General features: G+C 41.3%; 1 protein-coding gene and 1 pseudogene across 2 annotated transcripts in view; one reads left to right on the top strand and one right to left on the bottom strand.

The window, feature by feature from the left end:
- SPIRE1 (spire type actin nucleation factor 1) overlaps positions 1-26,877 on the top strand; it is a 263,080-nt gene that overhangs the window by 13,615 nt on the left and 222,588 nt on the right. For both annotated transcript variants that reach the window (XM_066353336.1, XM_066353337.1), the window contains exon 2: positions 13,953-13,987. In XM_066353336.1, the coding sequence (XP_066209433.1) occupies positions 13,953-13,987 (35 nt within the window). The remainder of the gene's footprint in view (positions 1-13,952; positions 13,988-26,877) is intronic.
- Positions 11,577-11,913, bottom strand: LOC136383332 (transcription and mRNA export factor ENY2 pseudogene; annotated as a pseudogene).

Genomic DNA, 26,877 nt, shown 5'->3' with positions numbered 1-26,877 from the left:
TTGTTGTAATGATGTGCTGGTGAGGAAGTGTTGATCAGGATCTTTGAAAGAGTTTTTTGGTGCATGTTATATACACATTTGAATCATCAATCACTTCTGTCTAAAAATCTAATTTCTTTTGACAGTTCCTTCTCAGAAATTATTTTCTTGGGTTTTTCCCAGTTCTTTTCACATTTTTTATTTTTGAAATTCAGCCTACATAGAGAAAAGTGAGCAAATCATTAGTGACGTAACCATGTAAGCACCAACCTGATAAAGAACAAAAGAATATTACCAGTCACCCGGAAGCCTTATAATCGCTGTCTTAGTTTTTATCCTCACAGATTGGGCTTACTTGTTTGTGAACTTTCTGTGTATGAACTCTTATATTACGTATTTTTGGTGTCTGGTTTCTTTAGCTCAACATTGTGTTTGTGAGATGTATTACTTGTTGCATATAGCATTAGTTTGCTATATGGTATTTGGTTGTATGAAAATACAAATATTGATTTTGCTATTGACTGGCATATGAATTGTTTGGAGTTTTTAGTTATTTCAAATAATATTCTACTGTGCTAACGCATTTTTACAAAAAATTGGTTCTCTTATCTTTTTCTCTTGCATTTCTCACTTTCTCCCCTGCACAACCTAATTGGAAGTCAAATTCCTATTTATAGTCCATTAATATCTGTATATCTGAGAGATAAAGATAAATAGATATATATATATAGGAGATGAGTAGTGGTAGAATGCCACTAACAGTTACCTTGGCCATATTTTCTGTGGATTTTAGTAGAAATACTATTTCAGAGGAATTCCATGTTACGTAGTGTCATTCGTTGATTTCACCAGTATTTTAGTCCCTTTTTTGTTTTGTTTTGTGACAGAGACAGAGAGGGGGACAGATAGGGCCAGACAGACCCTATCTGGGAGAGAGATAAGAAGGGAGAGAGATGGGAAGCATCAATTCTTTATTGCAGCACCTTCGTTGTTCATTGACTGCTTTCTCTTATCTCAGTGGTCCCCAACCTTTTTTGGGCCATGGACCTGTTTAATGTCAGAAAATATTTTCAAGAACCGGCCTTTGGCCCTGGCCAGTTGGCTCAGTGGTAGAGCGTCGGCCTGGCGTGCAGGAATCCTGGGTTTGATTCCCAGCCAGGGCACACAGGAGAGGTGCCCATCTGCCTCTCCACCCCTCTCCCTCTCCTTCCTCTCTGTCTCTCTGTTCCCCTCCCGCAGCCAAGGCTCCACTGGAGCAAAGTTTGCCTGAGTGCTGAGGATGGCTCTGTGGCCTCTGCCTCAGGCACTAGAATGGCTCTGATTGTGGCAGAGCAATGCCCCAAGATGGGCAGAGCATCGCCCCCTGGTGGGCATGCCTGGTGGATCCCCGTTGGACGCATGCGGGAGTCTGTTTGACTGCCTCCCCGTTTCCAGCTTTGGAAAAATACAAAAAAAAAAAAAAAAAAAGAACCGGCCTTTAGGGTGGAACAGATAAATGTATCACATGACCGAGACAAGCATCAAGAGTGAGTCTTAGACGGATGTAACAGAGGGAATCTGGTCATTTTTTAAAAAGAAAACATCGCTCAGACTTAAATATAAATAAAACGGAAATAATGTAAGTTATTTATTCTTTCTCTGCGGACCTGTACCAAATGGCCCACGGATCACTATCGGTCCATGGCCCGGGGGTTGGGGACCACTGTCTTATCTCATAAGTACCTTGACCAGAGGGCTACAACAGACTGAGTGACCCCTTGCTCAAGCCAGTGTTATTGGGCTCAAGCTGGTGAGCGTTGCTCAAACCAGATGACCCCGCGCTCAAGCCAGTGACCTTGGGGTCTCGAACCTGGGTCCTCCACGTCCTAGTCCGACGCTCCATCCACTGTGCCACCGCCTGGTAAGGCTTGAGTACCTTCTAAGTGCACTGTACTAGATGTTGAAGATACAAAGAGGAATAAAGTGCACCCATTTCTTTGAGAAGACCACTGGTACATAAACTAACACAGTACAATAATTCCAGAATAATAGAGACATGTACAGAAAACTATGTGAGCCCAGGGAAGAGAGTGACTCACTCTGCTTGATGTGATGTTAGGCAAGTTTCACAGAGAAGGTCTATTTTCTGGAGGTCTTGAAGGACAAGCAGTGGGTTAAAAGGAGAAGGACATGTTAGGCAGAAGCAACAGTAAGCACAAAACTTTAGAAACGTGGGAGAATGTTCAGAGAACAGTCGTACATGTAGTGTGGCAACACCTCCCACTTCCCTATACCACAAACAGACACTGCTTAATCAGTTGTCCTTTTGCTGCCAAATTTATAAGCAGCTCCAGTGTTTGTAACGGGGTGCTTCAGGCAGCCACTATCAATTATTTGGAGTAGGCACATGAGGTTAAACCTGTTTGTCTTCTCTGTAGGGCATCCACTGCGCCTGGAGCATGGGATGTGTGTGGGAGTGGTGGAGATCGAGACAGGCTGGTGAGGTACATTGGCTAGGACTCTTTTTGTGCCACACACCTGGTTTGTATTTATAGTCTGTATAGGCAGTGGAAAGCTATATAAGGATTTTAGTAGACAAATGATGTAAGCAGATTAGATTACCCTCTTTGGAAAGATTACCAGGAGCTTTGTAGAATACAGATTGAATTGGGTAAAATTGAGGGCAAAGACACCATAGGCATCTCATACTATCGTTAGATCTCAGTAGCCTTTAGGTTGCCAAACTAGTTAGGAGCATTGTGGATGTTCAGACAGGAGATGATGGAGGTCTGAATGAAGGCAGTAGGAATGGGAATGAAAAGTTAGATTGAAAGTGATTTAGGAAATAGAACAGAATGTGGCTATTTAGTTTTTGATGTGAGAAAGAGGAAGGAATCTTGGAAGACTCTCAGACTATCTACCCTGGTGCGTGGATGGTAGGGAAGGCAGGAGGGGCAGGAGAGAGTAGGGAGATGATGATTTATACTTGTTAGAAATTAACTGGCCTGGAAAAAATATTTTTTTCAATGGAGTCATGTTGTTTCCTGCCAAGTTTGTTTGCTCTTCTAGAAGGTTGCAAATCTACTGTTTAATGTCACATAACATGGAAAGAACATAACAGTTAGTTGCAGAAGTGGTTTTGTTTCTTGGCTCTGGATCTTATTACCATGTAGTTAATAAGCTCAGGCAAGCTGTATAACCTTTCTGACTCTGTTTCTTTATCTGTAAAGTGGAAATAATATATGTCCAGCCTCTCTTACAAAATTGTAGGACTCCAATGAGGAATTTATTTATTTATGTATATATGCACACAAGAGACAGAGGGACAGACAGGAACAGACAGACAAGAAGGGAGAGAGATGAGAAGCATCAACTCATAGTTGTAGCACCTTAGTTGTTCATTGATTGCTTTCTTGTATGTGCCTTGACAGGGGGCAGGGTGGTGGCTCCAGCTGAGACAGTGACACTTTTCTTAAGCCAGCAATCTTGGGCTCAAGCCAATGACCTTTTGGGCTCATGCTTGCAGCCATGGGGTCATGTGTGTGATCCCACAATGAAGCTAGAGACCCCATGCTCAATCTGGATGAGCCCTCACTCAAGCCAGCAACCTTGGGGTTTCAAACCAGGGTCCTAGGCGTCCCAGTTCGATGCTCAACCCACTTTGCCACCACCTGGTCAGGCAAATGAGGACATTTATGCAAGGACATTTTGTCAACTCATATATACTTCACACACATGTTTTCACTGGGCCATATCTTCTCTCCGTTAAAAGATGAATACTTCAAGACACTTTTATTCAAGACTGATAAAGAACTTACTTCTGTATAGCCTGACCTGTACTGGTGCAGTGGATAGAGTGTTGACCTGGAATGCTGAGGTTGCTGGTTCAAAACCCTGGGTTTGCCTGGTCAAGACACATACGAGAAGCAACTGCTATGAGTTGATTGTTCCCACTCTTCCCCCATCCCTTCTCTCTCTCTCTGAAATCAATGAATAAAATCTTAAAAAACAGAAAGAACTTTTACACTAGTTTTAATAGATATCTATTTGTAAGTCACAAAATGATTCTTGAGGCTGAAACAATATGAAGAGTGGGCCAGATTTTGGTTACCCTTGCTTTTTGGCATAGGTCGTAATAGGCTGTGGAGAGTCTAGCGGAATGTCAGGGAAAGTTTAGTGTTTGACCACCACTTATAGTTTTAAATGATTTCCATATAAATATTATATATTCTTTTTAAATTTTTTACTTTTTTATTCTGTGAGAGGAGGGGAGGCAGAGAGAGAGACTCCCGCATGTATCACAACTGGTATCCACCTGGAAAGTACGCTAGGGGGCGATGCTCTGCCCATCTGGGTTGTTGCTCCTTTGCTCAGCAACAGAGTTCTTTTTAGCGCCTGAGGCAGAGGCTGTGGAGCAATTCTCAGTGCCTGGAGCAAATGCACTCCAATCGAGCCATGGCTGCAGGAGAGGGGGGAGAGGAGGGAGGGGTGGGGGGAGGGTAGAGAAGCAGATGGTTGCTTTTCCTGTGTGCCCTGACCAGGAATCGAATCCAGGACATTCACATGCAGGGCTGATGCTCTATTACTGAGCCAACTGGCCAGGGTCTATATATTCTTGAATTTAGATTTTTCTTCACTTTATCACTTTTTGACTTGTGTGATACTTATTAATACTTTAATTTAACTTCTTTGAATCCTTTGGGACATGAAAGGAGGCTTACTTACACTGATAATAATGTAAATATAGCTTGACCTCTAAACTCTTGGAACCAGTTTCACTTGAGACCCAACTAACTCGGACCTTTTTTTGTGATTGATAATACAAATATTCTATTTGTAGTTTAAAGAACTTAGTATTTTATTCATGGGTATAATAAAAATGTATAACTTATGAAGTTAGTTACAGGAAGAAGGTGTTTCTTGATAGCTATATAGTAAAGGTTAAATAGCTAAAAAGGTATGCCTTGGTAGTTTTTATAATTTAAATCGTATACACCGTCTTGATAGAGGGTAAGTAATAAATTTGGACGAGTAGGTATGGGTGGAAGTTACGATACTGTATCTAAAGGAGCTAAGCTTGGAGGCTAGAAGCACCTGAGATACCTCTCTGCCTGGGTTCCTTTAGGCTAGGATGGTCTCATACATGACCAGCTGCCACAGTGGCAGAGGGTATTCTCCGAACACACAGTCCTGTATATAAAACGCACGAAAACCAGAAATTTTCAGTTGATAGGAAAATAGAACATTTGGGATTGGCACTTGCTATTTTATGATTTGGCTTGGGGAGGTTCACCTCCAAGTTCTTGTTCTTGAGATGAGTGATAAAATGCTGTGATATCAGTATATTTTTGAGGTTTTGTGATATGTAAGTACAAGTAATATCACATGGGAACATTTTATCTAAATATACACTGTTTACAGAAAGAACTTCCATCATACCATCGTCTAGCATAGGACTGTCAGAAGTGTGGCCTCAGTGATGTCATTCCCTTCTGTTCCTATGGCAGATGTTGCTAACTGGACAAATGTTCCCTCAGAACTTTTCTGAAGGTGGCATTCTAAGCAACCACTACCCATCCAATTAGAATTGCACAAAATAGGAAACCTATTTGCTATACAAGCTTTGAGTGTTGCCAAATTACATAAAATATATATTTGAGTCTTGTTGAAAAAAGTTATGCTGAAACAAATTATTTTTTCGATGGAAAATACTTGACATTTAATGCTGTTTGTTGTATGAGATGATACAAAGGTTGATTAATCAAAGTTGCTGAATAGAAAGAGAAAAATAACACTCTCGTAATTAAGAAAACTCATTTTTGAAACTTCCATTTTAGAATAGGGTCAGTTATAACATGGTTACTCCAGTGCATGGAATACATTGGAGGGTTTGAGGTCCGGACCAAACTTACTCTTAGATTATTGGGGCAGCAGTGATGTTGGTGAGACCTAAATTAATGGAGGGACAGAAATCAGGGGTGTTAGTTTTGTAAAGCAATCAGTCTTCCTCAAGAAATCTAGTTGTAAGCCTTGCTCATCTGCTGAGCAGAGCCAGAAGGGGCAGACAGTAGCTGTAGGTAAGAGCCATTAAGTGGTCTGTGTTGGGGAAGCCTGGCGGTTGGGTCCAACCACTGATAGTAGGTCCAAGGGCTAGAGACTCTAGTCCCGTGATGGCGAACCTTTTTATAAAAACCGCCCACTTTTGCAGTGCTGGTCAACCTGGTCCCTCCCGCCCACTAGTGGGTGTTTCAGCTTTCATGGTGGGCGGTAGCAGAGCAACCAAACGGTGCCGCCATTGGCCCACCATGAAAGCTGGAACGCCCACTAGTGGGTGGGAGGGACCAGGTTGACCAGCACTGCAAAAGTGGGCGGTTTTTATAAAAAGGTTCGCCATCATGGCTCTAGTCCCTAGGAAGGTGACTGTCGCTAATGAGCCAAGGCTTCGTGCTGTCTTTCCTTTTTATGCTTTTGCACCCCAGGCCTGCTCACGCACACTTGCTTACACAGTGATGCTTATACCCTCTTTTCCGTCCACCTACTCTCTTGCTGGTGCTCATGCACACATGCTCACCACACCTCCACTTGCACACTGGCGCCATCCCCCTCTTGCCACACTTGCTTGCACGGTCCACACTTGCATTGTTTGTTTTAAAAGCACTGTTAAGTCTCCTGATAGCAAATATACTCACTAGTTACAGATAAGGGATTGAACTATAGGATCCAGGATGCAAAGTACAGACTGGGTCTCAAAAAAAAAAAAAAAAAAAAAAAGCAGAAGCCTACATTTTAGAATGAGGATAAACTTGATATTTATGGCAGAGGTGATTTGAGGTTGAAGTTCTGAGAGCCTGGCTTGGGTTGGATGATCTCAAAGAACGAAAGTCAGGTTCCAGGGAGAGCCTGTATTCCCCTTAAAATCTGTCAGAGACATATTTTCTCTGAATGAAAAGATAAATAATATTTTTTCCAGGACTAACTTGGAAACCTGCCTTGAATCAGCTCTTGCTTAATATCCTCCAGTAGCTTCCTATCAAATAGAAACTCTTTATCCTGTCATCCTGCAAGGCCTGTGTGCGGTCTGTTGCTGCTCCCACCCACTAGATGCTTTCAGGGCCTTACCACGTGCTGCTCCCCGAGTCTAGAACAGTTCTTCCCCCAGCCTTTCAGTTAGCTGCCACCCAACTTGAAGTTCTCTATTTAAATATCATCTCAGCGAGTCTTCCTGCCTACCCTAAATTGGGTCATTTCTGTTATTTTCTTTCTTTCCCTTTTCTGTCCTTAGTAGCATTCATTACCAGTTTTAATTGTTTAATTTTATTGCTTTTTTTTTGGCCTATGTTCACTAAAATGTAAACCCAGTGGGGCAAGGATCATGTCTGGCTTTTGTTCACTACTGTGTCATCAGTGCTCACCACTAGTGGTTAGTTTGAGTTCAACAAATAGTTTCTGAATAAAAGGAGGGAAGCTGGCAGGGTATATTTATTGCTATCTCTAAGTTTGAGTATGAAAAAGAACATACTTTCACATGATCAAGTGGACCTAAACATTGTCCAGAGTTTGGTCACATAGGAAAAATTTGGAAAATAATTCTGAGAGCTATTTATTCATCCTAAAAATTCCACAGATTCCTTGTCTTTTTAATGGGCATAGTTTGCTTTTTGCTTATTCAGCTAATATATATCATATTGCTAAAGTTTCTACTCCATAAACTACTTGCTAACTACCTTTATATATATGTATGTATGTATATATGTATGTATATATAATATATTAGTGAGAGAGAGAGAGAGAGTCAGGAAGGGAGAGAGATGAGAATTACCGACTCGTAGTTGCGTCACTTTAGTTGTTCATTGATTGCTTCTCATATGTGCCTTGACCCGGGGGGTGGGGCTCCAGTCAAGCCAGTGACCCCTTTCTCAAGCTAGCAACCTTTGGGCTCAAGCCAGCGACCATTGGGATCCTGTCGGATCCCAATGCTTGAGCTAGCAACCCCACACTCTAGCTGATGAACCTGCACTCAAGCTGGTGATCTTGGAGTTTCGAACCTGGGACCTCAATGTCAACACACTATCCACTGTGCCACCACTGGTCAGGCTCATTAATTTAAAAGTATTCTACATGAACATCTGTGGATATTTTCTGAAACTGCCTTAATTTCCACCAAATAGTTGTGTGGTTCATCAGAATTTGTGATTCCATGGAGGTGAGACCACAGTGGGCTATGTAAAGTCTAATCCTGAACAGCCAAGGTTCTGAGTGACTCTACTAGGATGTGTTCACTGAAATAGTCTTTCAGGTAATTTATTGAGTGGACCTGCTGAATGAAATTATGTATCTGATTATCAGAATTTGAAATTTAAAATATCTGCTGAAGATGATGGTGTTGTCTTAGTTGATGAGTTCTTTATGACAGACATTTTATACTAGGACTGGTTTGTTTCTTAAAGCCATTCTATTGCAATTTATAGGGAGACATTGGTTTTGCTGTTTTCTGGGAACTTGTCTAGTAAATTTTAAGAGCATATCAGACATCTCAGAATGAGTTAAAAAGAAGAGTCTAAAACAAAATCTTGATTATCACACATTAAAATGCTCGTTCTATTTGAGGAACACTGAAGTTTGGCCTTACTTCTGTGAGTCACCCCTCTATCTAGTGTATAAGTATTTTGATAATGTTGAAATATTTTGTAAGTTAATGTTTAAATACCATTTCAGATATTTCCTTTTATTGTATGTCATCACATAAGTAATCTTATTTTCTATTTAAGCTCAATAAAAATCAATAAAGTCATTATTTTTTATTGAAAGAACTAATACACTGCATTTAATAATTTGAAATCTTGGTTTGGCTGACCATCAGCTTAGGTTATGGAATTGTAGAAAGTAAAGCCACAGTATTCTAGAGTTGAGAGGGATTTTTCAGGTCAGGTTCTATAAAGATAGGTGGCCAACTTTTTCTTTTTCTTTTTTTTTTTGTTTATTTATTTTTAAGTGAGAGGAGGGGAGAGAGAGACACACATTCCTGCATGCACCCTGACCAGGATCCACCGGGCAACCCCCATCTGGGGCCAATGGTTGAATCAACTGAGCTATTCACAGCACAGGGGGCCCATGCTTGAATCAATCGAGCCGCTAGCTGTGGGAGGGGAAGAGGGGGGGGGGGAGAAAAAGGGGGAGAGAAGTAGATGGTGGCTTCTCTTGTATGCCCTGACTGGGATCGAACCCAGGACTTCCATACACCGGGCCAATGCTCTGTCCATTGAGCCAACCGGCCAGGGCTGAGAGGTGGCCAACTTTTGAAGAAAGACTCCAAAGTCAGATGAAAATGTTTTGGTGCTATATTGGTGGTTTCTAACTGTTAAATAATGAAAACGTTTTTCTATTTTTTTTAATGTAAATAGTAGGTAGCTGGGACAGTAGGTAGCTGGGACAGCACCCCTGCAATCCTGTACCCCAACCCCACTGAGCTCTGTAAGTGGGAATGCAGGAACAGCACTGACCCACATGAGAGGGGGTTAGGAGCCTGGAATCAACTTTTCAACTCTGTCATTTGGTGCAAGTCATTTGACTCCTCAGGCTCAGAATACTCATCTATAAAATGAATGGATTTGGCAAGATCATTTCCAGGGCTTCTTTACGCTTTGCTGTCCTGTAATTGGCATTTTCTGATTCCTGGGTCAGAGAGTGGGCAGGGATTTGGGTGGCAGATGCGGTAACATATTTGCATGACTTCGTCACCAGTTCAAGTTGAATAACCAAAAGCTATTGTATGTTCTCCCCCAAATTTTTGTCCTCTTGTAGGAGAGCGTTTTCAGTTTTATAATAGAGGTCATTGGAAAAAAATCTTATTTCATAGGCCTCGTGCCCTTTTGACATCACTCTATCATTCTTAGAGCACATCATTACTTTCTGGTGCAAAATGATGTTCTAGGTTATCTTATAGTTTCCTTGTCCCAGCCTTGGAATCAGCCAGTTACCTGAGGAGCCCTGGTTCCTTTGAGGGGGAATAGGCTAGGTGTGCCCTTTCATAATGGCATGTTGTTGCTTCTCCCTCTTTTGGAGGGCGGAGCTAAGATATCCCCTGAGGTTTTTCAAGTTGTGTTATACCTCTAGGTCTAGTTCACCCCTGCAGGGATCTGCCTCTCCTTCCCGCATTAGGTTTGTGTACTCCTTCTTTCTCCTGTTAGTGATTCCCAACATCTCTTGATTTACTTACCTGCCCAAAGCTACAATAAATACAAAATAGTTTCAGAATTTTTCACCAGCGCTGTTACCAGCAACACACCTACTACATAAAATTTTACTGGCCCTGGCCATTTGGCTCAGTGGTAGAGCGACAGCCCGGCATGTGGAAGTCCCGGGTTTGATTTCTGGTTAGAGCACAGAGAAGTGACCATCTGCTTCTCCACTCTTCCCCCTTCTCTCTCTCTTCCCCTCCTGCTGCCATGGCTCAGTTAGCCTCCGGCGCTGAGGATGGCTCCATGGCGTCCACCTCAGTTGCTAAAAGATGGCTCCTGGTTGCAACGGAGCACTGGCCCCATATGGGCAGAACATCGCCCCCTAGTGGGCCTGCCAAGTGGATCCTGGTCGGGGTGCATGCCAGAGTCTATCAGCCTCCCCTCCTCTCACTAAAATAAAATAAAAATATCTAGATTTCTTTGTGATTCTCTTTTCCTTAGAAGTATATCATACTGAAGATATATATATCCACGCACTCTTAAGGAGCTTACTCTCTGTTATAACTTGTCCTGATACTGTGTTTTTTCCCCTCTTTCCTTCCCTGTCTTCTTTCTCTTATATAGAGTAGACGCTCAGTAGATGTTTGCTGAGAGGTAGTCTGTGCCCTTTGAGCTATTACTGTCCACAGTACTTTCCCAAGTTAAGTTCATTACCATTTCTCCAGAAGTCAAAGTATAACTATTCTACCAAAGGCATTAATGTTTTGAACAGTCATATAAATAAATAAAAAGATAATATATGGTATATAGAGCTTTATTTATTTATTTATTTCTCATTCATGAGATATTTATTAAAATAACACATTTAGGAAAAAAAATCAATACAATGTATACATCATTACCGAAAACTGTATACCATCATACAAAAAAGGATTTTCTTTTGGGAAAGCGATTCCTAATTTATGGCAAGTTTTACTGTCAGAAGTAAGATCACAAAACAACACAAGCTAATTCAATCTTTTTTTTTTTTTTTTTTTTTTTTTTGTATTTTTCTGAAGCTGGAAACGGGGAGAGACAGTCAGACAGACTCCTGCATGCGCCCGACTGGGATCCACCCGGCACACCCACCAGGGGGCGACGCTCTGCCCACCAGGGGGCGATGCTCTGCCCCTCCAGGGGTCGCTCTGTCGTGACCAGAGCCACTCCAGCGCCTGGGGCAGAGGCCAAGGAGCCATCCCCATCGCCTGGGTCATCTTTGCTCCAATGGAGCCTTGGCTGCGGGAGGGGAAGAGAGAGACAGAGAAGAAGGAGAGGGGGAGGGGTGGAGAAGCAAATGGACGCTTCTCCTGTGTGCCCTGGCCGGGAATCGAACCCGGGACTTCTGCATGCCAGGCCGGCGCTCTACCACTGAGCCAACCGGCCAGGGCCCAAGCTAATTCAATCTTAAAGGCTGGCATGCTGAGCAAGGAATGTTCTTATTCTTTGTAGAAGCTCCTTCTTTACACTGTCAAGTACCAGGGCTCTGCCTTTTAGTGTGATTTCAGCCACCAAGTCATCAACAGTAATGTGTTCTAGTACTTTTTCTTTAATTACCTCTTTACAGTGTGCCTTCAATTGATCCTTCCAGCCACATTCAATTAATTTAGCTCTCAGCAACTCTTTGAGGCATTCTCTTTCTCCAGTTTCTATCAACTTTTGGTTAATTGCTGCTCTCATCTGCGCATCTTTGTTCATCTTGCTAACCACACTCTTTGGCTGCCCAGACTTAGACCCTCAGTAGCTCTAGAGCTTTATAATATACAATTTTTTTTGTTGTTGTTTTTTTCTGAAGTTGGAAACGGGGAGGCAGTCAGACAGACTTCCGTATGCGCCAGACCGGGATCCACCCAGCAGGCCCACCAGGGGGTGATGCTCTGCCCATCTGGGGTGTTGCTCTGCCGCAACTAGAGCCATTCTAGCGCCTGAGGCAGAGGCCACAGAGCCATCCTCAGTGCCCGGGCCAACTTTGCTCCAATGGAGCCTTGGCTGCAGGAGGGGAAGAGAGAGACAGAGAGGAAGGAGAGGGGGAGGGGTGAAGAAGCAGATGGGCACTTCTCCTGTGTGCCCTGGTCCAGAATCGAACCCGGGACTCCTGCACGCCAGGCCGATGCTCTACCACTGAGCCAACCGGCCAGGGCCTATAATATACAATTTTATATAACAATATAAAGATATATTTATCAAACCCTAGTATATAAGTGCATATATGTTAAACTCATTTTATCTATGTGTTTATGTAATCTTTTTTTTTATTCAGTGAGGAGGGGAGGCAGAGAGACAGACTCTCGCATGCACCCCAACCAGGATCCACCCAGCAGGCCCACCAGGGGGCAATTTTCTGCCCATCTGGGGCCATTGCTCTGTTGCAACCGGGAGCTAATTTTTAGCTCCTGAGGTTGAGGCCATAGAGCCATCCTCAGTGACCCAGGCCAACTTGCTTGAGTCAATCAAGCCATGGCTACAGGCTATAGGAGAGAGAGAAGGAGACAGAGAGAAAGAGAAGGGGGAGGGGTAGAGGAACAGATGGGCACTTCTCCTGTGTACCTTAATCAGAAATCAAACCTGGGACTTCCACGTGCCAGGCGGATGCTCTACCACTGAGCCAACTGGCCAGGGCTGTGTTCATGTAATCTTTAATTATTTTAAATTCACAGAACCAAAGTTTCCTTTTTTTTCTGGTCTCAGTTTCAGCCAATATTTCATATCAGGATTCTTAGCTCATCAGAAATTATGGGTTTCAACTTTATTTTTCATTTTATGAACTGGAAGACATATGAAAACATTTTTTGTGGGTTTTTTTATGGTATCATCATAGACTCTTAGGTGTATAAATTGTACTTAAACGTTTTTTAAAAAATCACAGACTGGTAGAACAACCCTGTGGGCAAGGTGCAGGGGCAGTAGGTTGGGGAGAGGAAAGAGGTCAGAGGGAGGCTAGTGTTGAAGAGAAAGAGGTGGGACTACGTGCATATTTGAACTTACGACAATAAAATTTCAGAAGTGCAGACTGGGGAAATTAAAATTTTAGTCCCCTAATATAAATGTGTTAGCTAGTCTTTCTATTAAAACTATTTAATAATGATTCCCCTTTCAAATAGCTGATTTCTGTTTTAAAAGTGTATTTTAGTTATCCAAATGGACAGTACTATGTAATTGTATTTATTCCTTGGTATTATGTCTCCGTGAAGGAGAGAAAGTATTAATGCTGGTGCAGCCAGATACTGTTCAGTCTAGTTGTTCTCTAGATGATCTTCTGTTGGAAGAATTCCTGGATTAATTATATGGTTTAACGAATGATATGTTAAAGGAAAACCACCATCATATATTAAGAAAAATATGAATTTGAAATGTCTGCTTTCATTGAAATGATCACTGTACCTTTAAACTGGAAGTATATTTGAGGAAAAAACTTTTAAAGGTTTTTAAAGACATTTCAAAGTGTTTTAAAAGGCACATTTTAAAAATATTTTAAGGTATTTTAAAAAGAAAGCAAGACTTTAAAAGTATTTTTGTTTTACTTTGTATATGCATATTAATATATGTATATTTCAGATCTAATTATAGTTAAGTATATTCTTTCATCTTTTTCTTTATTATCTTCTGTGGGCCTATGTCAAGTTAAATGTCTAGAATATTTGGTCATTCTAGCACTTTTTATTTGCTTGGAGTTTCATAAATATATATTATGAAGCCATGGCCAGAGTAGCTCAAATATGTTTATAAATGATAATAAAGCTAAAATCCTTTGAAAATAACATTTTTGTATTTTTATTACAGGTAAATTGGGATATTCACATTGTACAGAAACAGAGGTAAGAGAAATGCTCAAAATTTTTTTTTAAATTTTTTTCCTCCTTCTTTTCCAACTGAGAGTAGGGGAGATGGAGAGACCAACTCCTCCTGCATACGCCCTCACCAGGGTCCACTGGGCAACGATGCTCTGCCCATCTGGGGCCATGCTTACAACTGAGCTATTTTTAGCACCTGAGGTAGATGCTCCATGGAGCCATCCTCAGCTCCCAAGACAGATGTGCTTGATCAAACCAATTGAGCCATAGCTGCGGGAGGGGAAGAGAGAGAGAGAGAGAGAGAGAGAGAGAGAGAGAGAGAGAAAGAGAAAGAGAAGGGGGAGAGGGAGTGGGGGAGAAGGAGATAGATGGTTGCCTCTCCTGTGTGCCATGACTGGGAATCAAATGCAGGACATTCACAAGCCGGGCTGATGCTCTACCACTGAGCCAACCAGCCAGGGCCCAAATATTTCTTAGTAAAGCAGTTTTGCAGTCCTTTATAGACTAACTTTGAGTACTTACCTTTGCCACTATGGGTTTTTGGTTTTCTGACAAGAATGTGTTAAGAGCAGGTATATATCTTTCATATTTAGGAAGAATAAAATAAGAAAAGTCAGTTATCTTGTCCATGTTTTTTAAAACATCAACTGCAAAGATTAGCTTAATCATAGTTAAAATTTTGTTTGAGTTATTTGTGAAGTTGAGTTAGTTAAGATTCAGAGCCCTTCATTTGAAATTCTTTAACATCGTTATTTTCATCATCCAATCTAGTGCTTTGTAATAAAGAAGTCATTTAAATGTGTTGGACTCCTATGGAACTGCCTTGGTGGAGGGAAAAAATAGGGACTTGGAAACATTGTTTCTATAAGATTAATAATGATTAATTTATTTGTATAATTGGAATTATTGATTTTTAATAATTTAAAAAGCATAATTTAAAATTCTAATTGTGAAATTTAAGGGATTTCCATGTGATTCCAGGTGTTCCTTGCAGGAATTTTAGGGATAACACTGAGAAATGAGGGCAGCATTCATAAATCGGGTGTGGTGGTCTTTTCGGGGCCTGCTGCATCGTTCTTACATGAGGAAGGAGTCTTAGGTCTTTTGTTAGCAGCATTGTCTAAGTATGAATTTAAGAGGTTATTTTTCTAATTTTATAATACATCTACATGTTGATTCAGGGGTTAGTACATTTTAACTGTTACTTTAAAATGCAAGGTTCCTAAGGGATTGTATTTGTATAATAAGGAAGCAAAAATAATTTACTGTTTTTGTGTTCAAAAGTTATACAATTCATTTTTGTGTTTTTTGTTCAACTTTGAAAGTAGAGATAATTTTTTCCAAGTTAGCTCTAAAAATAGGCCAGAACTTAATATTTTTAGGTTGCAAGGATTTTTGATATACTGTTTAATATGATATAAAGGAATGGGATTTGATTTGAGTCAAACAATCTAAGTTCTATCTGTGGGTTCTGGTGGATGTCTTTCTGGCTATGTAATTTTGAGCAAGTACTTTTTTTCTCAGAACTTTTACTTTCTCATGTATAAAATGTTAATGATCGTCTCTGTTAACCTGATGGGTTGTGAAATTTTAAAGAGACAATATATGGGAAAATGTTTTGTAAACCAGTAAGATAGTAAGACAGTCTTAAATATATATCAAGATGATACAAATATAGTCAGCATTAACCTCCATTTAGGTAATGAAATAGGAGGGTTTTATATACAAGGCATAGTCTTAAGTCTTATTATTCTGTCTTACTATGGCAATACAAGCCATAAAATCAACTTGGTTTTAACATCTTGTTTAGTACTTGATTTGTACAGGAGTGTCACTTCATTTTCTCCCCTAATTATCTCCTGGCCCTTAGCTTTTGATCCGTAACTTATTCCAGTCACTGAAAGAACTGAAATCTATAAACAAGACTCTCTTCCAATTTTTATTTTTTTGTATAACTTTTAAAAAAAGGAAAATCACAAGAAAATAATTTCAACCTGGTATTTATTTATTTTACAAAGTAGGTTCAGGGTATTTCCTAGGGTTAAACAGGGTGGTTACCTCTGGGTAAGAGACTGGGATTGTGAATGGTGATTAACCTATATTGTTTGGATCTTTAAATTTATTGATTGATTGATTTAGAGAAAGAAGAAGAGAGGAGAGAGAGAGATTGATTTGTTTGAGAATGATCTGTGTATGCTTTGGTAATTAAAATAATACTAAAAGGAGAGTCAGTAGAAGCAGTGGGAACTTTTTCGAGAAGTTTGGTGACTTGAGAGAAAGATAATACAAGTAGGAAGTTTTTTAATTTTCATTTATTTTTTTAGGTTAGGGAAGACGACTTAGTGGTGGTGGTTTTGGTGGTGGTGGTTGTGGTAAGGGAACCAAGAGAGAGTGAGACTGGAGCCCAAATTAGAGAGTGGGTATTTGCTGAATTCAGACCTAGGACTATGTCTACAAGGTGGCTTGACTAGAGTAGTTCTCCAAAGGCTGTGGGAGAGCTCTGTGGGGAGGTTCCTGACACCCTTTCAAGGTCAGGAGAAAAATGTTTTCAAAGTAATGCCAAGACATTATTTGCCTTTTTACTTTCATTGTCCTAAGAGTGTACAGTGGAATTTTCAGAGGCTCCATGACTGTGTGAATGTGACTAATACCAAACAGTAGATAGAAGCAGATAGGAGATCTAGACAGTTTTTATAAAGCATGACCTGCAAGAGTTTTGCAAAAATGTAAAACAGTCCTTTCCTATTCACTATTTTTTTTTAAAATAGAGGGTTTTTTTTTGTAAAATTGTTACTGATGTTAATATGTTCAATATTATTGTAAAAGATTTAAATTTAAAATTCTGTTTTAATTTCTAATAACAGTAACTGTTGATAGATTATAAACAAAAAACCCTAGATTCCTCAGTAATTTTTAGAATGTAAAGGGGTACTAAAAGTAAAACGTTGGAGAACTGTTGGGCTGGGACACAGGTAACAGAGATGCTTCTTCCTAAGAAACAGAATTGAGGGTTGAGAGAGGTAAAACCAGAGCCCTGAGGTAGACAATAGGAAGTTGAGGGAATCCTTGATGTAAGGATGTAAGCCAATCTTTCTTTCAATGAGAAGACAGTTATTTTTGAGAGTGAGGTTATCCTGGATCAAGCACGTGATTGCTAGAGCCTCTTTTTGCCCTTAAATTGTTTTTCTATTGAGAAAAGAGATTCCTAGTTCTTTCTGTAAGTTAAAAGCTCCAGCAGGGTCGTGCTAGCATTAAGTCCAGACCAAGAAAAGGGTTGCTAACAAGTTGTGTAAATGAGTAGAAGGATCCTTGATGAGTTAGAATAGCTTATTGGTAGTTCCATATGTAATACAGGCTCACCTCAGTCTTTCTGGATTGGAAAGTATGTTGTTGGGAAGAGGCAATATGGCAGGTGTTTATGTTTGGATGAAGCTTTATGTACTACCCCTTCCTTCTCACTTTTTTTGTTCACTTTGTTTTGTTTTAATTTTTCCGAAGTTAGAAGCGGGAGGCAGAGAGGCAGACTCCTGCATGCGCCCAACCGGGATCCTCCCAGCATGCCCACCAGGGGATGACACTCTATCCATCTGGGGCCTTTCTCAGTTGCTGCCGGAGCCATTCTAGTGCCTGAGGTAGAGGTTGTGGAGCATCCTCAGCGCCGGGGCCAACTTTGCTCCAATGAAACCATAGCTGCAGGAGGGGAAGAGAGAGATAGAGAGAAAGGAGAAGGGGAAAAGTAGAGAAGCAGATGAGCACTTCTTCTGTGTGCCCTTACCAGGAATCGAACCCAGGACCTTCACACACCGGGCCGACGCTCCACCGCTGAGCCAACTGGCCAGGGCCCTTCTCACTTTTGTGCCTTCAGTTCCTCATCAGAAAAATGGGTTGTGAATATAGAGCCTTTAGCATAAAGCTGAGCTTAAAATGTGCAGCATATTAGTTGGGAGGTATGGGGTTTCCTGGGAGAAAAAAATAAAGTCTTACTTCTTCAGCAAGGCTCATAGATCTACTAGAGCTGAGTGAGGGTGACTGCTAGGGAAAGAGAATCCCTTCAACTCCCTGTGTCTGTAGGACTCTCATAAAGACATGTGGTTGAAGTACATAACTTTAAGTTTGACTATTTTTATTAGTTTTTGTAGTATATAAAAATAATATTATGAATTATTTTCTAGTTTTAATTTTTTCTAATGCGTCTCATAAAAAAACAAAATTATGACTTTAGTGGTAAGGAGGCCATATGTTGGCATTTGATCAATTTTTATGTGATCTTGTACCTCAAGATTAGCTTAATGTTTGTTTGTTTGTTTCTTTCTTTTTTTTTAGGCTAGAGGAGGGGAGATAGTGAGGCAGACTCCCGCATGCACCCTGACTGGGATCCACCCGGCAAGCCATATCTAGGGCCAGTGCTCGAGTACCAAGCTATTTTAAGCACCTGAGGCTGATGTGCTCCAACAGAGCTGTCCTCAGGGCCAGGAGCCATGCTTAAACCAATCGAACCACTGGCTGTGGGAGGGGAAGAGAGAGAGAAGGGGGAAAGAGAGGCGGGAAGAAGCAGATAGTTGCTTCTCTTGTATGCTCTGTCCATGAATCGAACCGCATAAGCCAGGCTGACATTCTATCCACTGAATCATCAGCCAGGGCCTTAATGTTTCTTAAAATCAAGTACACCCTTGAATAATGTGGGTGTTAGGGGTGTGGACCCCTTATGCAGTTGAAAATTCATTATAATTTTTAACTTTACAGATGGCCCTTCATATCCATGGGTTTCTCATCCACACAGTCAACCAACCATGGATCACCCCAGACCATGGTTGGGAAATGCAGTTAGGACTGCGGTAGGGAAAGCAAAAATATTGTTTTAAAAGACATGCAAACTTTTTGACTATAACAGGTCATTTAATTTTTTCCTACAACTTTTTTTTTCATATTTGAATATATAATTATCATACAGTAAAATTTAACCTTTTATATTATAATTGAAGAGTTTTTTTCAGGTTTTATTTTTAATTTTATTAAAAAAAATTTTTTCCATTTAATTTTTCATTTATAGTTGACATACATTATTATATTAGTTTCAAGTCTACACCCTAGTGATTAGACATTACATAACTTACTAAGTGATCACTCCAGGAAATCTCACACCCATCTGACACTATACATAGTTATTACAATGTTATTGTCAGTGTTCTCTGTGCTGTTCTTTACATCCCCATGACTAATCTTTAACAAACAATTTGTACTTCTTAATCCTTCACCTTTTTCAACCATCCCCACAACCACCCTCCATCTGGCAACCATCAAAATGTTCTCATCGAAATGTAATTATGAGTCTTTTTCTGTTCTCTTTATTCATTTACTTTGTTTTTTGATTCAGTTGTTGATAGATATGTATGTATTGCCATTTTGTTGTTTATGTATTTTTAAAATTATTTATTAATTTTTGGAATGAGGGAGAGAGAAGCATCAATTTGTTGTTCTACTTATTTATGCATTCATTGGTTTATTGCATGTGCCCTGACCAGAAATTGAACACTCAACCTTGGCACGTCCAGATGATGCTCTAACAAACTGAGCTACCAGGCTAGGGCTTTTTATCCCTCCCTCTTAAAGAAGATCCTTTAATATATCTTGTAATACTGGTTTGGTGGTGATCAACTCCTTCAACTTCTTCTTTTCTGGGAAGCTCTTTTTCTGTCCTTTGAGTCTAAATGGTAGCTTACCTGAAAAGAGTAATTTTGGTTGTAGTCCCTTGCTTTTCATCACTTTGAATATTTCTTGCCAGTCCTTCCCAGCCTGCAACATCTCTGTTAAGGTATCAGCTGACAGTTTTATGGGAGCTCCCTTGTAGATAACTAACTGCTTTTCTCTTGCTGCTTTTAAGATTCTCTCTTTAACCTTTGGCGTTTTCATTGTGATGTGTCTTGGTGTGGGCCTCTTTGGGTTCATCTTGTTTGGGACTCTGAGATTCCTGGCCTTGTATGTCTATTTGCTTTACCAAGTTAGGGAGTTTTCTGTCATTGTTTTTTTCAGATAGATTTTCAATTCCTTGCTCGCTCTATTTCTTCTTCTTCTAGCACCCCCGTGATGTGAGTGTTGGTGTGCTTGAAGTTGCCCCAGAGGCTCCTTATGCTATCCTCAGTTTTGGGAGCTTCTTTTTTCTTTTTGTTGTTCTGAGTGGGTGTTTTTGCTTCCTTTTATTTCAAATTGCTGATTTGATTTTTGGCTTTATCTACTATACTGTTGATTCCCTTTAAATTATTCTTCATTTTAGTGTTCAGTTAGACCAGTTCCCTGACTGGTCTTTTCTTATGCTGTTCAAGTTCTCATTGAGTTCATTAAGCATCCTTATAACCAACCGATGTTTTGAACCTATGTATCTAGTAGGTTGCTTATCTCCATTCTGTTTATTTTTCTGGAGTTTTGTTTCGTTCTTTTCTTTGGGGTATATTTCTTCCTCTCCTCATTTTATCAGCCTCCCTTTGTTTGTTTCTATGTATTTGGTAGAGCTTTCACCCTTATTTTTCTACCTTTCCCAGGCTTGGTAGAGAGGCCTATTGTAGTAGGTGTCCTGTAGGGTCTAGTGGCACAGCCTCCCTGATCACCCAAGTGCATTCAGATGCCGTCCTTGTGTGGGCCAGGTACATCTCTTGTAGATGACCCTTGATTTCTGTTGGAATCTCAACGGGAAGGATTTTCCTCCAGGGCAATCAGCTATGAGGACTGGCTGTAACCACCGACCTCCAACCTCCAACTACTGTGGAGTATCAGCTGTGTCGGGGTCCACCCCACAGAGCAGGACTTACTTCACTGGGGCTCTGGTACCTGCTAAGTCCGCCCTTTGAGTGTGTCACTTGTGGAGGTGGTTGGGTGGTGATGCTTGGATGTGGTCTGAAGCTGTCCACTGGGTGCTCTGGCTCTGGGGTCTCCTGGGAGACAGATGCAGGTAAAGGTTTGCTGCTGTCTGTGTTCTGCCTGGGGCCACCTGGCATGAGCTACAAAGTGATCTGAAGATGGCTGTGACTTGCGCTAGGCTTCGAGGTAACCAGGGAGGCCAACCTGTGATCCTAGGTTGGCTGCTGCTAGTGCTGGGCCTGTGGCCACTAAGCGAGAGTTATGGTGCATGCTGAGGCCAGATGCTGCTTGTTTGAGAGATTTTAAGAAAGTATGAAGCCTGAGCCAAAACAGGCCATTTGTATGGAAACAGCTTGGGTGGGCTTGAAAGTTGGGGAGGACAGGGCCTCAGGGGATCACCAGGGTTGGGCAATGAGTATGAGCCTGTTTGATGGAGTCTCAGAAATGGTGCCCACCTGCCACTTCTGTGGCGGGGGAGGCTCAACAGAAGAAGGATGGCCCCTGCCAGTACTGCTGTTTGGGGAAAGCTGTACCCCACCTCCCTCAAGCTCTCACTTGGTGCTGGAGAATTCATTTTCTCCTTGTATGTCTCGGGTGTCTTTCAAGCTGCTGCCCCAGAGTTGGAACTCAGGGAGTGAGTCTAGCTAAGTCTCTGTATGGGCCCTTTAAGAGGAACTCCCTGGAAGGAGCTGCAGAAGCCCCTGTCTCTATTAGCCTTGTTCCCGACTGGTTTTGACAGCCAGAAGTTATGGGGACTTACCTTCCTGGCACTGGAACCCTGGTCTGGCAGGCCTGGTGTGGCGCTGGGACCTCTTGCTCCTCAGGGGTGACCTGTGCAGCCGAGATATCCTCCCTAATTTTTTTCCATCACATGTGGGAGTGGGACCAGCCCCTTCCATGTCTCCATCCCCTTACCAGTCTCTGTATGGCTGCTGCTTTAATTCCCTAGTTGTAGGACTTCTATTTAGCTAGATCTCAGGCAGTTATGAATGATGGTTGTTCTGCAGTCTAGTTGTAATTTTGATGTCAGTTACAATTGAGTTTTGACAGATACATTGAGTTGTGTTAACTATCTTCACAATCAAGTTCTGTTAACCCGCAGAATCCCCCCATTTCTTCTGTAGTTATCCCCTTCCCTCTTCCCAACGCTTGGCAACCACTCATCTGCATTTTAACTCTTCTGGGTAAATAGTGTTACACTAACGTCTCCCTCTCTAGGAGTGGCTCAGACTGATATTTACAAACTTTTGAATGACTGACCTGTACTTGTGGCTACTCGTTTGCCAAAGACGCGGTCCTGATCCCTAGTGTAGGGGGGGCTTTCACCCCCATTTTCCTACTGCCATCATTTCAATAATTTTATGGGTTATACTCGTAAAGTTGAAGAAAATTGCTAAGCACTTAAAAATACTAAAACATAAAGGATTTGATTTTTAAGTCTTTTAATGAGGTTTTTTTGTTATTTTTACTTTTTTTTCCAAATTTCATCACATTCCTGTCTTCTATTAACCACGAAGCAGTCAGAGGCCCTTTCTCTTTAGCAGGAAAGAAGATTAAATGAATAACTAAAACAATCCTGGTGTTCCCCTTGGTGGATTACCTGTATTTTAAATACAGGTAATGTTAAATTGTTAATGGGCCCAGGGTCTCATGGTATGGGCCAGCAAGGATGGCCTTTAACAGTGACTTCCAAGTGTAGAAGTAGCCACTGTTGTTGGTAGAGAGGTTGTGGTGACCAGATCTGACTTTGCCTTGAGAAGCGAGACAGCAGAATGCTTTGAGAAAAGGAGCTGGCAAAAGAATTGAAGGAGATTATGAGAGTTACCTAAAATGTCTGTTTAAACAGCTTGTTAAGTTTTCTGTTTTAAATTTCTTTGTTGTGGAAGGGATCTGGGCCCTTTTTAGAATAGGAGACTGAGAGAATTCTGCAACCCATGACAAGCTGTGAAAGGTTGCTAAGGAGATTCCTGTGAGCAGGAGTAGTATTTAACTGATCTGTTATTGAACTCTGACTTGTAAAGGCAGGAAATGAAAGGAGGGGGTTGCTTTTATTTCACTCCTTTAACATTTTAGGAAGCAAGCAAAAGCAAGAATCTTCTTTTTCCTTAACACAGACATTATTTTGTTTGGACGTAATTTGTGTGGTGTTACATTGTATTTTAAAATATTTTATTGAAATATAGGACATTAAGAAATGTGCACAGATCATTAAGTTATAGCTGATAAATTTTTACAGATTAAGATAATGTATTTTAATGTCATGTAAGTATATTCTACTTATGTATGTGTTTGAAAAATACAATATCTTAAAATATTTTATTTCAAGTGAAGATTGAAGTGATCATGTAAGTCCAGCAGTCGTGGTGGTCGCAGCTGCCACCTGGCTTGTGCAGGTTCCCATTTGATTCGGATAGATTGTAATGAAACAGCGGAGCCAAGAAATGGTGGGCCATTACCTTTATTCTAGAACCATACCGGCCAACAAGTAAAAAACACATGAGGTACCAAAACCCATTCACACGTTCTCTGGTTCCAGGACCAGGAGAATTTTTCTGTTTTTTTTCTAGAAACAAAAGCCCCCAATTCTGTTCCCCTTCAGCTCCCCACCATCTGCACGCCTCCATCTGCACGCCTCCATCTTGGCTGCCTGCCTCTTCTGCAACCACATGGCCTCTTTGCCAAAATGGCCTCCTAGCTCCTCCTTTTAAAACTTTTCCACACGAAAGCCATCCTCCAGCACATGTTAGCACAACCAAGCTCCTTCCCAAACAGGAAGGTAATCAGCACTATCACGTGGCAGCATCATCACATGAGCAGCGGCCATTTTTAACAATAAAAGTGAGCAAAACCAAATAACACAAATTTTACAAACTTATTTGCCCAACATTCCACCCCTTTTGCTCACTTTGCAATCCACAATCCACACCACAGGCATTCCTGTACAAGGAATTAGGCATATCACAAACAAATCACAGCAACAGCAAATGATTATAATGTCTGACTTTGGAATTTAACCTGCTTAAGAAGGAAAGTTGGAATGTAGGGGTGAGGGATGAGGGAGAGTGAAAAGAATATAGGATCAATGGACTGTAGGTTCTTGTGGGGTCAAAAGATTATTAGTCAGATACTAGAAGGAAAGAGCTAGAAAGCCAAGAGGAGGCAGTCAAAGAGAGGGATCCTTGATATTGAGGTGATTGCCGTCACTGGTAATAAGGAGGTTGGACTGTTGTCATGGCAGTGAGTGGCTGAGGTCTGGTTGAGGAAAAGGTCATTAGAATGGAGGAGTACACAGAAATGAGAGGCCTAGGTGTTGGAAGGGTCATGTTATCTTCAAGCATGAGAGAAAGTGATAGGAAATCAGCAGCTAAAATCAGTGAGACAGGACTGGGGATTACTGGGGGGAGGGGTTATAGATAACAGCAACAAGGAGGGATAGTAGGCTGGTGGTCTGGTGATGTGAAAATCAAAGCTGAGAGGGAGCGAGGAGAGACAGTGCTGAGGAGGCATCAATGCCAAGGACATCTTTCCCAAGTCCAGGCCCAGTGACTTGAGAATTATTACAGAAAGAACAGCTCTCTGGGGACATTCAGATTTAGGCTAGAGAAAGAAAGGAAAGGGGAAACATTCAAAGAAATTAAAAATAATAGGGAGCTGTTAGTTCTGGAAGGTACAATGGAAAGATTTCAGGAGGCAGGGAGGGGTGGGCAACAGGTCTAGAAGAGGTGAATGTGGAACCTTATGGGATGCAAGTTGGGGGTATGGTAATGGGAGCCTGGGGCTTCTCTGCCCCGATGGTCAATGGGGATCCAAAGCAAGGTGTTATTAGCACTGGTGCCTTCAAGGCAAATGAGGTGAGGTGGCTCTGGGTGCTGGAGAGGAGTGGGGTGGGCAGGGGTCCCTTTGACACAGGCAGATGGGAGTTCTGACTGGAACAGATCAGCTCCACAGTGGAGCAGACAGTGCTGAAGGAGAGAAAAGACAAGACCGCCCTCTTACCAGGATAATAACAAGAAGAGATAACTGGAAAACAGAAGATCGACTTTAGTACTTGAATTTGGTATGCTGATAAGCTGGCTCTCAAAACAAAACAATATTGATTTCTGCAGTATAAATCCCGCCACTTGGCTAATTTCAGGCTTTCAGAAACTTAACCAATCGTCTTACAAAATTCTGGAATAGTTATACCTTGGCTCTTATTAGTGGGCATGAGCTCTGTAGCACACTAAACACTTTAGATTTGACTATTTCTTTAAAATTGTTTGGGAGCTTTGGAGTCAGGCTGACCTGAGTATTAATACCTCACTTAATAGTTTCACTTCTTCATAACTGGTTGCTTTTTAAAAATCATTTCTATTTTCAATTACAGTTGATATACCCCAGTGATTAGACATTACGTAACTAAGTGACCATCCTTATAAATCTTGGCACCCATCTGACAGCATACATAATTATTAGAATTGCCTTTGCTGTACTTTACATCCCCATGACTATTCTGTAACAACCAATTTGTACTTTTTTTTTTAAGTTTAAAAAAAATTATTGATTTTAAAGAGAGGAGAGAGAGAGAGGGAGAGAAAGGAGGCTGAGCGGGAAGCATCAAATCATAGTAGTTGCTTCCCATATGTGCCTTGACCGGCAAGCCCAGCGTTTCAAACTGGGGAACTCAGCATTCCATGTTGACCTCTTATCCACTGTGCCACCCCAGGTCAGGTCAATTTGTACTGCTTAGTTCCTTCACCTTTCCACCCATTTCCCAGCCCCCTCCCATCTTGCAACTGTCAAAATGTTCTCTGTATCTATGAATCTGTTTCTTTCTTTTTTTTTTTCTTTTGTATTTTTCTGAAGCTGGAAACGGGGAGAGACAGTCAGACAGACTCCCGCATGCGCCCGACCGGGATCCACCCGGCACGCCCACCAGGGGTGATGCTCTGCCCCTCTGGGCGTAGCTCTGCCGCGACCAGAGCCACTCTAGCGCCTGGGGCAGAGGCCAAGGAGCCATCCCCAGCGCCCGGGCCATCTTTGCTCCAATGGAGCCTTGGCTGCAGGAGGAGAAGAGAGAGACAGAGAGGAAGGAGGGGAGGGGGTGGAGAAGCAGATGGGCGCTTCTCCTGTGTGCCCTGGCCGGGAATCAAACCCCGGTCCCCCACATGCCAGGCTGACGCTCTACTGCTGAGCCAACTGGCCAGGGCCATGAATCTGTTTCTGTTCAGCTTGTTTATATTGTTTTTTAAATTTGATTGTTGGGATACGTACTTTTTGTCATTTATTATTTATATTTTTTATCTTTTTTCTTTTTAAAGAAGACCCTTTAACGTTTTATATAAACTGGTTTGGTCGTAATGAACTTCTTTAGCTTTTTTTTTTTTTTTTTTTTTTTTTGTCCGGGAAGCTCTTTTTCTGTCCTTTGATTCTAAATGATAGCTGGGTTGAGTAATCTTGGTTGTAGATCCTTGCTTTTCATCACTTTGTTTCTTGCCAGTCCCTCCTGGCCTGCAAAGTTTTTGTTGAGGAATTAGCTGACACGCCAGTCTTACGGGAGCTCCCTTGTAGGTAACTGCTTTTCTCTGGCTGCTTTTAAGATTCTCTGTCTTTAGCCTTTTGCATTTTAATTATGATGCTTGGTATGGGCTTCTTTGGATTCATCTCGTTTGAAACCCTGTGCTTCCTGGCCTTGTATGTCTATTTCCTTCACCAAGTTAGGGAAGTTTTCTTTCATTTTTTTCAAATAGGTTTTCAGTTTCTTTTCTCTCTTCTTCTGGCACTCCCATGATGTGAGTGTTGGTATGCTTGAAGTTGTCCCAGAGGCTCCTTACACTGTCCTCACTTTTTTGGATTATTTTTCCTATTTGCTGTTCTGATTGGGTATTTTTAAATTTTTCTTATATTCCAAATTGCTAATTTGATTTTTGGCTTCATCTACTTTACTACTGAATCTCTGTAACTTATTCTTCATTTTAGTTAGTGTATCCTTCATTTCAGACTGGTTCGTTTTTATGCTGTCAAAGTTCTCACCAAGTTCATTGAGCATCCTTATAACCAGTGTTTTGAACTGTGAATCTAAA

The sequence above is a fragment of the Saccopteryx leptura genome, chromosome 11, assembly GCF_036850995.1.
Source record: "Saccopteryx leptura isolate mSacLep1 chromosome 11, mSacLep1_pri_phased_curated, whole genome shotgun sequence".
Lineage (NCBI taxonomy): Eukaryota > Metazoa > Chordata > Mammalia > Chiroptera > Emballonuridae > Saccopteryx > Saccopteryx leptura.
This window is presented reverse-complemented; position numbering and strand designations above follow the sequence as displayed.